The 17,301-nt window shown below is 39.4% G+C and overlaps 1 protein-coding gene and 1 long non-coding RNA gene across 2 annotated transcripts; both read right to left on the bottom strand.

Moving 5' to 3' along the window:
• Window positions 1-907: 907 nt before the first annotated feature.
• Window positions 908-4,446, bottom strand: LOC146481874 (solute carrier family 35 member G1-like). Its single transcript, XM_085107588.1, has 3 exons — window positions 3,871-4,446; window positions 1,671-1,896; window positions 908-1,218 (listed from the first exon to the last, which is right to left on the bottom strand). The coding sequence occupies exons 1-3, from the start codon at window positions 4,444-4,446 to the stop codon at window positions 908-910; spliced, it is 1,113 nt and encodes a 370-aa protein (XP_084963714.1).
• Window positions 4,447-9,793: 5,347 nt separating this feature from the next.
• LOC146481873 (uncharacterized) lies at window positions 9,794-12,340 on the bottom strand. Its single transcript, XR_014864352.1, has 5 exons — window positions 12,264-12,340; window positions 12,135-12,165; window positions 11,989-12,011; window positions 9,900-10,908; window positions 9,794-9,808 (listed from the first exon to the last, which is right to left on the bottom strand). It is a non-coding gene; the product is annotated as an uncharacterized LOC146481873 (long non-coding RNA).
• Window positions 12,341-17,301: the final 4,961 nt, after the last annotated feature.

Raw genomic sequence — 17,301 nt, 5'->3', positions numbered from 1 at the left:
TGCATGAATAATCTTTTTCAAACAAACCTCCGAAACTCCATGCACAATTTTATTTTACCCTTTTCGGTCACATTCCGTAATAAAAATAAGTGAAAACTTTGAGTGTTATTTCAATGTCATTCTTTTGTTTATTTTTACCACTAAATGCATTTCGGAACGCTAATTATAATTCCTAATTTTTTCTCTAAATAGCTGTTGCAGCTCAAACAAATTCCAGTTTTCTCGTGACTTCCATTGGGTCCTCTATCTAGTTGAACATAACAGCCTGTGCTGATTTTGGCCAATGCAGTGCACAAATGAACAAATATTTCGTATATTTGATATCCCGACTTTCAGTCTTTGTTACAGCTCCTTGCCTCTACTATAAAAAGTAAGTAGTAATTAGTTCTAAACATGTGTGAAATAAAACTTGACTTGATTTAGCAAATTTGACGTATACAATATATGCGTATTTTTCGGGAACCCCTTTTCCTGTCGTTTCGCTTTCTTTTTTGAGTACAGGGGTTAGAAACGCTACTCTCTGCATTTCTTATCTGCTTGCACTTTGAGCCTCGGCAAATTAAAACAAACGCAAAGTGCAAAAATAGTTAACATACCTGGTAAAGGCGAAAAACGATGGAATGAGAAACTTAATTTGCCTGTTTTTCTTCGTTAAAAATTTAGGAATTTTTAAAGGTTCTCCTAAAGATCCGAATCCATTTGTTAGACGCAGAATAATCAGTTCACTTCAAAACTGTGAGAATATCAATTTTTATTACCTTCACCAACTCTAATTTTAAGCAATTCGTTCATAGTTTCTACCAGTTAAAAGTAATGATCTCCACGATTTATTTCTGATGGAATCTACTAAAATATTGTAACCAAGCCCCTTTACGGCAAAAGTTATGTTTTTTCATGGTACAAGGTTTCAGTAATTTCTGTCCAACATTTTACCGGGCAAATGTTCCTTTACTATTCCCATAAGGCTTTTTCTTTCATCTGGCAATTCGTCGTGGCTTTCAATGGCCTCTTTCTTTTTTGTGAACCCTGCTCGGTTTAAAATCACCAGCACATTGCAAACCAACACCAGCGCTGCGCCCACGATGCTATACACGTTAGCGGTGTAGTCCAAGAAGAGCAGCTGTAGAATAAACGCCAAAGCGATGTCCAGCGTTCGCACGAGAGCAACCACGCCTGCTTTCTCCAACTGCAGGGATCTGGTGAGAAGTGCCTGGCCACCTATAAAAAGAGATTGAAATAGGCTATATTTGTATTCGTATTTAATATGCTGGATGCAATAGGGTTGGTTGAGGAAGTTGTGATTAAAGTGCGAGTATTTTAACTATCGCCCTGTCAAACATTAATTTTGAAGATTACATAAGATCGGTTTTCACGAAAATAATTACGCGTATGCTTTAGTTGTGCTTTACTACACTCCGGTGATTGGTTAGAAAAGTTCGGGTCACTTTGTCAACCAATGAGAAGTAAAACCAAAATCAATCGTGACTTGCTCGGACGAGTTTTTCCGCGCTTGGCGCCGGTTACATGTATTTGCTTCGAACTCTGATTGGTTTAATGTGCTGTCTCCGTCGGCTGTGATTGGTTAGAGTAAATGCATTGGTTTTGGTTTTACGACACTCAATTGAAAAGCGCTCTAAACAACGTGAAGTACAAAATAAGCATTTACTCACCGAGGCCACAGAAACCGAGTCCCAGTAGGAACCACTCGTGTGAGCGCCCGCATATGACACTCTGGAAAGAGCCTGAAGCAAGAATAGCTCCTATTGTTAGGACCACGCTGGAAAGACCCACAAAGAGCACTGGCACCAAAACGTTGACACCTTTCAGCTTTCTGATTGCGATAAGTGCAATGGAGGTCAAAATGGCGCCACACAGGGCAACTACGCTGGCAGTAATCTGTAGTCAAAATACAATATTAATTTTTTTATCAATTTGTGCCGTAAATTGAAAATCGTTTATGTTATTAGTCTTGAAGTGCCCATGCGTGATTTTCTTAAGGACGGTGCCTACTTTTGTCACTGCGCATACCTTCTGCGCATCTCGAGATACTCGAGTTTCCTACATCCTCGTTCCCAGAGCCTACGATCTTCTGGTCAGTGGTTGGATCGTAGGCCCTGGTAACAGCCATTACCGGATGTCGTGAATTTCACAACATCCGGTAGCGCACGCTCAGTGTGATAAATTGCCATTGCGCTTGCTCACTATTATTATTGCTCAGTACTGCTCAGTATTCGGAAGTAAAGACAAATGCATAGAAGCGTATAGCGCATCAGGTTTTCGACAGCCAATGAAAAAAAAGATATTTTTGGATGGACCCAGAGCCACTCGTTCAACAATGTAAAAAAAAACGTTGGGGCTCTGGGGACGAGAATGGGTTTCCTATGGGTGGTTCCTACTAATACAACAATATTTTGCGCGGTTTAAAACTATACGGAGAAAGCAGAACTAAGCAAGTGCTCTTGGTATCCAAAAGAAAATTGGGGGTAACCATGCATTTTTCAGAGATAATTAAGCTTCAATTTTGGAAAAACTGCCATAAATTGCTTTAATTTTGGCGCTTTTTAGAAATATTGTTGCTTAATTATCTCTGAAAAATGCGTGGTTACCCCCAATTTTCTTTTTGGATTTCAATAGCCCTTGCTAAGATCTGCTTTTCCTGCATAGTAATAAACCATACAAAAATACTTCTGTATTAGTAGGCACCGTCCTTAAATGATTTTCGAAAACCTTTAAATTTGCCGCCATTTTGGCTCATCACTTGACTTAGTCTTCTCTCGGAGCTTTGACGTAGATTAAGGAACACTTGACTTCAATTTAATTAATTCATCTTAGCTTTTCAATTGCTCGCGTTCTGTGTCAGAAAAGTTCTCTTCAACCAATGACATTGCAGATATAACACGAAGACCGACAACAAGATACCAACATGCACTCACTATTTTCCTTTCATTTCGTTTGCAACACTCAGCGCTGGATCCTGGATCTAAGCACATGACGTCCATCGGCCTTCCTAGGCTTGCTAGACCGCAAAAATATAGGATTTTAAAAACTTGTAAAAAAAAAAAAGCGTTTTCTGCAAATCGAAACATTTTTTCGCGGAAATTCTTTGGGTGATGTGTAGATTCAGGTGAAATAATAATAATAATAATAATAATAATAATAATAATAATAATAATAATAATAATAGTAATAATAATAAAATACATGTACACTTTAATTCAAAACGATTTCTGGCAAAACCAGGATGCTTGAATTCCTGTTTCTCGCAGGCATCCTAAATTGGATGTAGACGGCAAGATGAAGTCGTGGTCTAAAAGTCTCGAGTTCATCACAGATAACGTTTTTTGTTACAATGTAAACATAGTTATTTTTTTTGATTATTGTCAATTCAACGCTTTAAAAGAAATGGTTAATGTCAGTTAGTTTCTAGAGAATCGTGTTGCGGAGTCGGTGAAGAAGTAATTTTTTTTGATAAATTAAAACGGTGTAATATAACTAACTGTGTTTTTTTTTTGTTCTAGAGCTTGTAAGTTCTTGTTAAATTGATCTTTAAAGTTTGCTAAATTTAAGCCTCGACATAAGCCCTCATGGAGATTCTCAGGGTTGAAGCAAAAATCCCTTGAAACTCGCAATACTTAATAAAAGGATCTGATCAAGAGGATTGTAGTTTCGGGATAAATACATGAAACTCTCTCAACACACAAGAAACGAGCGAAATCTATTTTCAAGTCGGAACGGCCGGAACGTTTTTACGGAGACTCTCTCTTAATTTCTTTACGGTGGCTAATTTACCTCATTAACTCAGTGGCAGATAAAACCAAATTTTCGTCTGCAACCTTAGTAGATAAAATGTAACGAAAACCTGTTTCGCACCTGTTCCCAATCGCTCGTTAGGTTGGTAGTCTCCATCGGTCGGGAGAACAGAAAAGTGGGTCTGGCTATTAACACTACACCAGTAAAACACAGCAAGGTGGCCAACGCATCAAATAAACCCCATGATTCGCCCAGCAAGAAGTGAGCCAGGACGCCTGTAAATATTGGAGAGGAAAATACGATGACTGTGGCATCTGCTAAAGGCATGTGCTGAAAGGCGTAAAATTGACAACAGAGAGCCAGGGTTCCTGCGACACCACGGACGCACAAGAACGGCAGATGCTTCGTGTCGCCTACGACAGAAATTTCGCCGTAGATCAAAGGGGGAAGAACGAATAGCACTTGCACCAAGCTACGGAAGAAAACTACTTCTTGTGGAGGGATTTCGTGTAGCAGTTTGACAAGCAGGGATGAAACTGCGAAGAAGATACACGAAGACATGGCGCAGATCACACCTAGGGTTCTCTTGAGCGGGGAAAAATTCTCCGGATTTTGATAATCGTCTGTTTTTGGTGTTTTCTTTTTATGCCGCGGTTTTTTATGATGATGTGTTTTGGACAACGTTAAGCCAAGCATCTTGGATTTCTTTTACGCCGGAAGAAAAAGAAACTCTTACCACACGACTTCATAAGCTCCGGCCCAAGCGCAAAAACAGCCAAAACAGCAGAAATTCTCGCGAGACCATAAATACTTTCCTTGTCGCAAGGACCTTATGGCGAGTTCACAAGAAACAATTAAAAATAATTTATTTTTTTAAGCCTTTTATTGCGGAATTAAAGTTTTTTTCGGTTTCCTCTGTTCAATCTGAATAGGAATTACATGACGCACTGTTTCAAAAGAACATTGTCGCCGTTAGTGAATCTCTACGAAAATGTAATTAGTATATAACTTTGAAAACAGCTGTAGTTTGACTCGCAAATCTCACGCAGTGAATAATTATGCGTGTTCGCATTAACCTGAGCACAATAAAAGATGAGTTCCCTTGCGTCTTTTCAAAGCTCTTGTTGATTTTTCAGCTTTGGTGTAATCGGGTGCAGAGCCCCTTCAACAAGTTTTCATTTTCAGAATTTTTCGTTTTCAAAACTGAGTTCGCGTTTGGAAAATGTTTTGCTCGAAAGATTCCAGTTTGGAAACCGTAGTGGGCATGTAGTCGATGAAATAACGGAAAGAAAAGTTTGCGTTTCAAAACACAAAATACGTATATATGTTGACAAAGCCTTAGTTTTCTTTCATACGACAGCTGGCTCCAGAAGTGAATTTCAAACTGAAGCCAACTAAAAGCTATGCTTGAACTAAGCGCTCGTCCAATCAGAGACAAGTAATGTTCATTGCCACTCGAGAAGAAAATCTCTTTCTAACCAATCAAAATTTAGCAGGTTTGACATCAACTGTACTGAGGACTTATAATGATTTCATTTCTCCGTTTTGATTTATGAAAATTTTACAAGAAAATAAAGCGACTATGAAACAAATCATTTTAACTGTGATAATTTGACCATTTTGTTTTAAAAATTACCTTCTCAAAACCTCCGAAGAATTTTGGTGCCTACTGAGAATTCAGTATTCCTCAAATCCTTTATCCATCGACTAGTGGTAGTTTTCTCGTACAAAATAGCTTTGGCTCGATAACGCGTCCGCTGTTCAGAGTCCACGGCGGAAATCGAGAGTAAAACCTAGCTCAATTTCAATGTGGTTCTTTTAAAATCGTAAACCATTCTCACTGCTAAAACACCACTCGCTATCTTAGCGGAATTAAGATATGGGAGGCAAAATTTAGCCTAGAAGGGATCGAGGTCGCAAGGCAGTGAGGAAAGCAAAGCGGGACGTCGAGGGAGGGTAGAAAATATTCTATCAGCCGAGGCAGAGCACGTAACTTGGCAAAAGAGGCAAAAAGAACGGGATTTCTAGAGAACCATCCGGTAATGAATTGAACAGAGGGTGTTAAAAACAGGTAAAAAATTCACGCGGCTGATTTCGTGAGTATTTGAGTTCGACGTAGAAAGAACACACTCCTAATGCAGATTGGAGTCGAGATTATAACGAATGAATGGATCTTGGGGCGCGTATCTGGCATCCCCCGCAGATTTTGCAGGGGCGGATGACATCATCACCAACTTGGCAAAGGAGAGAGAGCCTAGGATCGAGATCATCGAACGCACTCCCTAATCCTTTGATTATTACTAGTTTAGCAGTGCCGGAGAATGTTGTAACGTTTTCAATCTTTTAGCTAGCTTTCAAATGATTGAAAATCGACTTTTGAATTTCTGATAATGAATATTGTGCACGTGTCCCGAAATATTTTCGGCAGTTTTGAGAAAAGCACGTCTGGTTCGAATACCTAATTCATCTCCGGTTTACTTGAGCCCGGGAACGTCGGATTATAGGTCTAACGTCCTGTAATCACTTGGCCATGAATCCCCCTCCTGCCTCATTAGTAACTGACTGTAGCGCTTTTTCCAATTCCAGTTCTCGCGGTATAGCATCAGTATGATTGTGATTGGATTCCCGTTTTTCAGTTTGCGTCTTAGAGAGAGTTTAGAATTACGTTTTCCGACAAACGGCCGAAATGACCACGTGACCATGTTCATCCTTCATTTACCGCTCGCTGATTTCAGTTTCTCAATAAAATTGAGTAGCTTTGCGTTAGCATGAAAGGCAGAATTGTTTAGCACTCAGTCTTCATTGCGTCGACGAAGGAGACGCTTCCTAATCGAGTCGTTCCAATACTGTCTATCATGCCCAGCGCGCGTGTTCCTTAGCGCAAAAAATCGAGAAAATATGCAGGTGCAAAATCGCACCGTCACAATAGCATAATGAATATGACAGTCCATCATGCCCAGCGCGTTTCGTACCCAGTGCCTACCGCTGTAAATGTTCAGCGGCAGCAGCCTACCGCTGTAAATGTTCCTAAGCGCGAGTAATCGAGAAAAGAGGTTGTATATCGGATAGGATTGTATATCGGATGGGATTGATATAAAAATAGATATTAACTAGTAGTAATCGAAGATTATAGTGCGTCGACTTAGGCCCCTAGGCTTTTAACTGGGTTGCATAAATCATGTTAAGATTACAGGAACCTGTAAGTATAGTTGCAAAACATTAGGTTATTGTCTGGCAACAATTGACAACAGCCGTTAGAAACGTTTTATGCTACCTGTCCCAGGTGTTTATAGGGCATCCTACCAAGGATGCGGCGGACATTTCAGAAATAAAAGGATCTTACCTTGTCTTGTACTTTTCGCAGTGAAACCACGAGGAACGGTACGAAACGCGCGCGGGACGTCAAGATGCTATTGTGACGTTTTTATAATGAACGGTGAAAGAAACGTTCCTCGGAGATGCATGACATGACCACACTGAAGAAACGTCTATGCTTTTTAAAACCATTTTTGACACCTTTTGATATTTATTTTTATAACAATTTAATTTACAGGTTCCTGTAATCTTAACATGATTTATACAACCCAGTTAGAAGCCTAGGGGCCTAAGTCGACGCACTATAATCTTCGATTACTACTAGTCTATGTACTAATTTTTCCTGAAGAAAACACAAACGTGAATCTTACGTTTGCCGTAAACGTGATTCGAAATCTCTGATACGTGATTCGAAATCTCTGATCATGTTTTAGCACTGAAATGCGCGCGAACCAAAGTAACAGCGTAATGATCAATTTGCGTTTGTGACGTCAGCTTTTAAGTTCCCTTGTAACAGGAATGCGTTGGGTCATCCAAAAGTGTTAGAATAACATTTCGACATAAGAGCATTATTTCTTCTTCTTTTCCGCTAGTATTGAGGAAAAATGAGAAGGAAAGGTGGTCTTATTGTATTTCCTCAGTTTTCTGCTGGTAAGTAACGTTTGCAAATGTAAGACTTTCCTCTTTTACGGAATTCAGTATATTAGTCTCTGGATTTTAAACTGCGCATGATGCAATTGTTTTATCTGACTGTTTATCTGAGTATACCAAACATATATGTGATTTACTTGCATTTTAAAAAGTCCGGCAAATGGTAAAGTAATACAAAAGGCTCCATAAATCAGTTATTTTATTTCAATTAAGTCTTTAATCTTTAATTTGCTCTGAACTTAAAATCTCTGATCTCTGTGGAAGAAAACAAGAACACGAAGTAGAAAAAAAAAAAACCCAAAATATCGCGTTGTCGTGTTGTGGGGATAAACAGTTAGTGTTTTGAATTTGTTTTATACTTGCGTTGCTAATCAACGGGCGCGCGAAAACTGAGCGCACGAGCTAAACAAATTGTGACGGTTATCCAGTTTGCGTTTGTGACGTAAGTTTTTCAGTTGTTATGAAAAAAGTTGAAATGAAAAGGAAAGAATAATTCATATCATTACTTTTACTCAGATTTGTTGGTGTCCGACAGTTTGCAAAGGTAATCACTAGTTTTATCTCCTCTTATCTACTTTCATCCCGTTGAATCATTTCAGTGAATGCGCAGTTGTGGCGATTTAAACGAGTAAATCTTTTGCATTGAAGAAGTAGCAGTTTGCGTCGGACGCTGAGAATGTAAAAATTTCAGACGTTTCGGGACTAATCAGTGTCTCTTCATCAGTGATGAAGGGACAGTAGTTTGGATGAATGAGTGTCGATCGTCAATCATCATCTTCATCCTCGAAGTTTTGTTACTCATGACCTCGAAAATGAAGCTGGCTGACTGACTATCGTGTCCATACGTTTAAACTCGAGATAAAAAAGACAAAATTAAAAACTGTTCACATTGGTTTACAAAGTTTTTTTTAACCCGTTACACAAGTTTATTTTGAAAAAACGCCAATTTTTTTAAAGTCCTTTGCGTGGTGTCTTGAAAAAGGGGTTTTCGGAACTGTTTCTGGTCTTAAGTTTAGCTAAATATTCTGTAATGTGTAATGTACTGAAATTTGTCCCTGCAAGTTTCAAAATGAACAAATCAGAGTTAAGTTTCACTTACCGAGTTTTTCCATATAACACGATTCAGAGTTGTAGAGTCTCTGATTTAAAGGTGTATACAAAGCATTTGTACTTGAAAACACGAGAAAAGGGAATAGGCAAAGGAAATCAGAATTTGGTTTCATTTTTTAAACAAATTAGGTCGTTCGGGAGATGGGAAACGAAACATTCAATAGGACCCATCGATTCAGTATTGACAGTGTTTAGCAATTATCCTTTACTCAGTAGAGGATCTGGGCACTGGCTAAGTAGCTAAGCGTTTCCACCACATAAGTTATGTCTATTGGTATCAAGGCAAAACTATAAATTGCTGCTGATCGAACAGAAGATCTGTTTATCCCTAGTGTTCACATCTATGCATCTATGTTTTTCGTAGTGCCAACCAACCCTTCATTATAGGAACTTTATTACATATCATAGTGTTTAAGTATTAACTTTTTTGTAGCTTTTCTTTTCATACTGTATCCTTCCGTTTGACATTGTAATTGTATGAAATTGTAATTGTATCCGTCGTCATGTCCTTATCTTCTTTTTTTGATTTCATCTTGTGAGGAGGCCTAATTTAATATAAGCTTCATAGTTTCCTTTAGGTCTCTTCGCCATTGTTAAATCTTTCTCTTATTTTTTGTTTTCATTATATTTGTGGTGTGGCAAAATAAATGAACTAAACTAAACTAATCACAGAGCATAAATGACATATAAAAATGTAGTTTTGACCTCTGATTGGCTGATTTGAACATCAACCCGTTAGGACTGAAAATGGAAAACAAAAAAATCGTGAAGAAAAGGAATCTGAACCAAGTGTCCTGGAAGTCTCCTTTAGAGTCATCCCCTTCATCATCATGACAATTTTTATTTTAGTGTCATTTGTAATTGTAGTCAAATGATGCCATCATGGAATTGGCCCATTTGCACTGATTTCGTGGTACTTCCATTTTTCAAAGCTCAAGTAGTCCTGTGCAAGATTATACTTCCTAAATACCATCACAGAGTCCTGGGATTTCTTTCCACCACCCCCGCCTGCAAATTTCACATTGATGTTTTTGACATATTCAAAATGCATACTACTGTAAACAATCTTAAACATTAATCTCAAATGGGCTGCGTTGCTCTCAGCTTATTTAAATGTTCTTCCCATACTTGAACATTCATCTTGAATACGACATTCCTTAGATTTTGGGCGAAAACAACACCAAAACAGAGAAAACACAGCAAGAGAAAACAATCTGGTTCAAATACCAAACACAGGCCAAAAAGTGTTCCTTGATTTAACTACACCAGATATGATAAACATTGCAAATATTTTTAAGGATTTCCTATGAAAGGGTCACATATTGTTTTTTAGGCCAGATACGCACTCCAACTTCCCCAGTTTTAGCGTGCACTGTGCATTTTGTGCACAAAAATAATGTGGATCCCTGAATTTCACCACATTAAACTTTCACAAAACTAAAGCAAAGAGAAAATCCCAAGTAAATTAATCTTGCTACACAATTCAACATGTATTACTAGCATTTAGTGCAGTGAATGCTAAACTGGGCAAGTTTGGAGCATTTTTCTGTTTTTGTTTTGGCCCAAAAAGCAATATACTCCCCACAACTTTTGCAGCAGACTTCAATCTAGCATTTGTAAATTTTACAAAAGAAACTCCCAAGATTGAGCAAAACTCAATTTTAATATTGGACTCCTACAACAGGGTAAGTACAAAATTTGACAGAGGGATGACTGTTTTTGCACTACTGTTTCCTTTGATGCGTTCCAAGTGTTCAGATGTAATCAAGCCATTAAATTCCTTAGAATAAATCAAGCTGTTCCAAATGCCTTCAGCAAATATTCCACATAGCTACTTGGCAGTGAAGCTTAATAGGAAATTATTTATCCTCTCATCGAGACAGCTGCTGTTGTCTTCCAGCCAGTAACAGTCTGTAGACTTGGTGAAGAGCACTTCAAGATCAGCATTGCAATTCTGCAGGTTAAAAGCCATCATGTCTGACCACGTACATAGAGCATGCTAAAGGTCCCAGGAGCCATCCCTGTGGTCGGGTATGCATTTACTTAGATCTGGCACGCATCTTTCTTCTTTTACGCTTCAGTCTGTTGGGAAAAATATACCGCCTCAGTGTAAGCAACGAAGCCCAAAAAATCAAAATGACCCGAAGTAGTACCAAACAGCATAACATGAGTACTAGGATCAAAGAATCGGGTCTCTGATGCAGCAAATAAAATCACTGGGCTCCAGCACACTGCCAAGGGGCTATTGTTGTTTGAGGTTTGATTTCCCTCTATCATTACATGTAACTGAAAATTGGTGACACACTGTTGTAAATTTGGCAAGCAACCGATATCTTTATGACACTGAAGACCAGTTTCCATGATTGCTACAATGAGTTTAGTGATTGCAGTGTTTTTTTTTTATTGAAACCCTTCTCAAGCATTTAAGGCAACTGCAGCAACAAATATCCCACTGAAAAAACTCAGCCACTCTCGAACACTTTGCAGCAACTGTGGCATAGCAACCATAAGGTAAACGCACCATCATGGCTCTATGAAAGATTAGGAAACACTCTGGAGAACTATTAGAGTAACTAGGGAATACCCCGCCACTCCAAAAGTGACCCTGGAACGAGTGGATACGTGGCTACGCAGTTACGTGGCTACGCAGCTACGCGGCTCACACAAAGAACGAGGCATAGTCATACAGTCATGTCCTTCTACGTGGCTACGCAGATACCACGTAGCTGCGTAGCCACGTAGCCACTCTTTTCAGGATTACTTTTGGAGCGGCAGGGTATTCCCTAGTTAAGCCGAACTATTCTTTTTCAACCCGTCGTTGAACGGTCACCCTTTAGGAATAACCCACAGAAATGTTTTAAGACAAGCATTACATCTGGACACTTCCAATTGAACAGTTCGGGTGCTGGATTGAAGGCTAACTCTTAAATGGATAAAAATACACTACTAGCATAAAAGTGGCACCGTGTTCGACAATGAAAAAGCAATGTATGTAACGTCTTCTTTTTTTGTTTTAGAGGTAGCTTAATAATCTGAAATCGATGTTATAAGCGATTGTCTCTCAGTCTACTGATGCAGACTGAAGTAGTTTTGCACTTTTGTTTGAAGTTAAAATGGAAAACGTTAAGATTTTCAATGTTAAGGGAGAACAAAAATACATACCTTCGCATACGCTTTTTCCTCCACTGAAAGAAGAAAGGAAAAGGAAACACATTATTAAAAGCAGATTTCTAAAATAAAAACCTCATGTATGCTTTATACATCTTTTTGTTACAAACATTGTTCTTCAGAAGTAAAACGATAGCTACCTTGTCTCTCATATTGATGTCCTCTAGTTCACTGTTATCAAAGGAAAGAGATATATTGAAAAGTTAGCATCGATGGGTACATAACAACGAGATAACCCAGGATTTCACATGAGTACTTTGACTACGAACCTACAAACATGGAGGACGAAAGAGGACCATCCAGGCGCAACATATCCCGTATGTAGCCCCAAAATTGGCTACCAGGCTTCTCTCGGTTTTGTAGCAGTTTGTCTCGAAACGAGGCTTTCGCCGGCTCATGAGAACGATGACGATGATCGATGATCGATGATGACAGGAGCCCATAACCTGATGATGATAATAAGTGATCATCCTTTTGGGACGGATTCATAAACCTTTACCAAAATGGCCTCCTTTTTAACATTTTTTTGGTTTGCATTCTAAATTAGCTCTTCTTGCCTCTTTCAAGGGAGTGTGGCCAATGTGCGAGCCAGCCAAACGTGCGAGCCATGCGAGCCATGCGAGCCAAACGTGCGAGGCATGCGAGCCATGCGAGTCAAACATGCGAGGCTTGCGAGGCACGAACAACTCCCAACATAAATGCTAACCATTAAGCTAAACGGGCAGCTACTTAAGCTAACCTAAGTGCTATTTAGGCTCACCGGAGTGGTTTTTTTTTGGGCTAACCTGAGTGCCTCGCTCGTCTGCCTCGCATGGCTCGCTGGCTTGCAGATTGTCAAGACTCCTTTCAAGGTATTCTTTTGATTCTGGACTTGTACATGTAGATATAAATGTTCAAAATTATTTGCAGTTCTCCAGGGAAACACGAACTCGGAAGTCAGGTTTTTTAAAATTTCAGCCCCATAGCTCCAAAAATGTTTTCAAATTTTCCTTTTCCCAAGGACTTCAAAGGACTGGAATCAGCTACTGGCAAACATAGAGAACATAGTTACCGCTCCATCGTTGGCCCGGTGTTGACTGCTTTTATGAGCTAATAAAGCCAACCTCTTATGCAGAATAGCGTTTTAGGATGATTCATTTATTTGTTATAATTGTACACAGTTAGTGTCATGCCTCACCAGCTTTACTAACTTAATGAGAGTAAAAGTAAAGGTCGTGAGGGTTTTATTTGTACACGTCTCTCATTGTTATTTTATTTATCTAAAAATACTTTAGGCTACACAATGACTGTCATTGCATTCACTGGCAGCGAGACCTTTCGTGTAATATTGATTGTTATCCGAATCGCGCAAAGCCACAGGACCCAATGAACGGAATCATACAAGGGCTGGGGGAGGAGTCGGGAAACACGCGGAAGAAGATGGAGAGCACTGTAGGGGAACTTGTGCGGTATTGCGAAATGGGTACCAGCGGGCTCCAGGATATCGTCTGACCCAAGACCTTGGTTTGGTCAAAGTGTCTGCTTTCGCGGGGTGGAAAAGGCGCAGGAAAACTGATTGGACCATTTTACATGTAGTTGCTTTACATACAGGATAGTTAGCTAAATGAGCATTTCCGAGGTAAAGACCTGGGGGGGGGGGGGGGGGGGGTACTCCCATAATTTTTAGCTGGGGGTGCGCCGCTGGGACTCTGAGAACCTTAACCTATACTAAACCATGTTAACCTTTATTTTGCAACCCTATTCTAGAGTAAACACTGAAAATCCCTACCCTATCCTAGACTTATTTCTGATTTTTAAATGTCATTTACCGGGAAACTTTCTCAGACAATTCTTCAAGTAACTGATTAGTTTCAAAGAAAATGATACCCTATTCTAGACCACAACTCTCTGATTTCTATACCCTATTCGAGAGTAAACTCGCTGAAAACCATACCCTTACAGCGGTACTTACCTATATAGCTTTACCCCCCCCCCCCCCCATCGGGGGGTAAAGAGTTTCTTGCACCCTGAAATGATCACATCACACTATGCATGGCAATCATAACAAACGCGATGAAACAATCAGAGTTCGCTGGAAGAACATACAATCTCTGTCAAACGCGAGGAAAGGTCATTCCCGGCCAGTTTCTTAGGGCTTTCGTCAGACTGAAATAAATTGTTGGAAGTTTGAGGCTTTTAGTTTGTTGCCTGAATTGTGGGAGGTACGACGTTTCTTTTTCTTCACACTTCCCAGAATTCCACGCGCTTTTGATTGAGCCCCGTAACTCCGCTTTTTTTCAGTATTGTGCCCCATGACTTTGCAATTTCTACGAATTAGAACACAAACAAGAGGCTAGAGCTTGCCTTTACTTGTACCGTATACCTGATACAAAGACTACAGTCAACTCTCTGAAAGCGACCACTTCTCGTAAGCGACCACCTCCCGTAAGCGACCACTTCGTAAACAACCGTTTTGTTTCTCAGTTAAATACTGTTTCAAGAGCTCTCTCGTAAGCGACCACCACTCAAATTTCTAAGGGACCGCGACCACTTTTAAGGCCAGAAATTTGACATATTCTTTTGTTTTCTGTTTCCGGTAAGCGACCACCCAACATATTCGCGTATGATCTGAGTAAATAATTACTCAGAAGCAACAAAAGTTCAATTTTTAATGACGCTACCCCGGACAACTGACAGTTTACAGACAAAGAAGATTACTATAATTAGATCTGTTGGTAAATGGGAATTGTTACAGTGATCTGTTCCAAAATGTTACATAAAGTTCCGTAAGAAGAATGAATAGATGTGGAAAAATCAAATAAATTAGTTTCTATTTGCCTAATTTTAGCTGCTAGGGTAATATTTTTAGGTAATTCATTTATCAGTCCAGCATTAGGCTTATTTTATTGATCTTTCCCGTAAGCGACCACTTTGTCGTGCACCAAGGGTGGTCGCTTACGAGAGAGTTGACTGTATTTACAAAGACTCGTAGACCTGGTGGACTTGTGGAGCTTGGGGTTCCAGGGGGGGGGGGGTACTCGGGTATAAACGTGACAGGGGGGGGGGTCCGACGGAGCCTAATATTTTGCACCCAAAAAAATACATGGACCTTATATTATGCACCCAAAAAAATACAAGACTAGAAATTTTAGACCCAAAAAAATACATGACTTTTATACTAAAAATGCAATCTTAAGAACAGTATTCATACTGCCTTTCGGATCTTGCGGGAACTTTGGCTTGAATTGCGTAAGAACTATTAGCCTGGCAGAAATTCGAACCCAAGAAAATACGCGCAGATTTTTCAGACCCAAAAAAATACACGGTTAAATCTTCAACCCAAAAAAATTCAGGAGTTGAAAATTTTAGACCCAAAAAAATACGTCGGACCCCCCCCCCCCCCCCCTCGCCACGTTTATACCCGAGTATCCCCCCTGGGCTTGGGGTCCTGTGGAAATTCACGACAAGAAAAATTCTTGTTCTCTGATAATGAGAACAAGTTCAAAGTTTTAAAATAGATGTACTGTTATGTTTTTTGCCTGGTGACTAAATGATTGGATGGAATCAATAAAGTTGTATTGTAATGTATGATAAAGGTGTTTTTTCAGCCAGTGACACAGGCTTGTTTCTGATTGTTTGAAAGAAGAGGACCTTTTTCTGATTGATCCCTTTTTAACCAATCATAGCTTACTAAGATTGAAAACACCCAAACTCGCTTCCAAATAAGTGAACAAAGACGTTTTCAAAAACAGTTTTATTAAACGATTAGCAACTCGTTTACAAGTACCTCCACTGTCCAGTTTAACAACAAACCATCCATTCACCACTGTAAATGTAATAAACTTCGTGTCCACATAGGAACAATTATTATAATAATTCAACCAACCAAATGTTTTTGAATATATAGTGCAATAAATTTATATTTAAAATATTTAACTGCGTACAGCTCTCTTCCCACACGGCAGTCAGGCAAAAGGTTTCTCTTTGACAAAAGTGACTATTTGTTTTAGAAAATAGCACCATCTTGAGCTCAAAAAGCAAGGAAGACTTTGGTGCGTCGCTAATCCACTCTGGATGGGACGCTAGCGCATTGAAAGGTTACCCCACAATTTAATTCTGATTTGCCCAATAATTTGCACTTAGGTGTTCGAGGGCTGGAGTTCAAATGGGACTAGCGTCACAAACAATTCACACTAAGAGGCAAGCCTAAGTTAGAGAACAACTACCCAAGTCTCCTCCCTTCAATTCAAATGAGTTTGAATTTGTGGGACAGGATCTAGATCCCTTCAACTATACATACTAATTTTTGATGAAAATGGGTAGTTCAGACTATGAGGCAAGTCTCCAGGACTACCGCCTGCAACAACTACCAAGGACTTGTCCCCCACTGTGTATTTGCAGTCCCAATCTGCCTGTTTTTTTTTTTTTTTTAGTCTTTTTGGCCTTAAACACTAAAAAGTATATATATTTTGACTACTGGATTAAATTATGGTATACAGTCAACTCCCTCTATTGCAGACACCCTCGGGACCGTTAGATAGTGTCCTTAATAGCTAGAGTCTGTAAAAGCGGCAATTTATTTCAGTCAAACGTCTGTAATTTATTTTTGCCAGGGATTAAGCTGCTGTCCATATTATTGGGGTGTCTGTAATTGCGAGGTGTCTGCAAGACGAGAACTGACAGTAGATTTTTTTTCTGTTTTGGTCTGAAAATAGAGGAAGGACTTCTGGTGTCAACTTTTAATAAAAGTATGAAAAATCATGTATTGTGGTCTGATAAAGAGGTTTTGGCTTTCAACCTCTCAGCTGCACTCTCTACCACAGTGTGTGTGTATAATACAGATGTTAGTCCTCTAAGCCCCAATATCAACTTGCAAATTCTCCTTACTGTTGTCCAAAAGATCCAAACAGAAGCACTTGGGAGAATTTTAACACCGTTAATCTTTATCTTTGGTGATGAATTCCTTTATTCTCATGACCTGCATGTTTAACAAAGATTGATATTGTAAGGAGAAGTTACATACCCATCACCATTAGGGCTTAAAGAGTAAAGGAAATTTTACACGTTTTCCCTCTTGCATGACACAATAAGAGAAGAGAGAAACTGTCCACAGTATGACTCTGAGGGGGGCATATAATTCCTGGTAAGGTAATGGTGACTATATGGAGGGTTAGGGTTAGGGTTATGTGGGTGAGTATATGGTACCTTACCATGAACTACTTGCCCTGACCGGGACCTGATATATCTCTTTCTCCATCAACTTATATTAAAGAGATTTAGAATCACGCTCACGGCAAATGGCAGAAATGACCACATGACCATGTTTAT

The sequence above is a fragment of the Pavona decussata genome, unplaced genomic scaffold, assembly GCF_977016875.1.
Source record: "Pavona decussata unplaced genomic scaffold, jaPavDecu1.1 SCAFFOLD_48, whole genome shotgun sequence".
In the NCBI taxonomy this organism is placed as follows: domain Eukaryota; kingdom Metazoa; phylum Cnidaria; class Anthozoa; order Scleractinia; family Agariciidae; genus Pavona; species Pavona decussata.
The sequence above is the reverse complement of the archived record's forward strand: the minus strand, read 5'-3'. Positions and strand labels throughout refer to the sequence as shown.

Bases quoted from the DNA above. Each gene is read 5' to 3' on its own strand.
- LOC146481874 (XM_085107588.1), bottom strand. From the start codon at position 4,446: ATGCTTGGCTTAACGTTGTCCAAAACACATCATCATAAAAAACCGCGG. The intron at 1,897-3,870 runs GTGCGAAACAGG...TTTTGACTACAG, and splicing joins TAACGAGCGATTGGGAACAG to ATTACTGCCAGCGTAGTTGC. The intron at 1,219-1,670 runs GTGAGTAAATGC...CTCTTTTTATAG, and splicing joins ACTCGGTTTCTGTGGCCTCG to GTGGCCAGGCACTTCTCACC.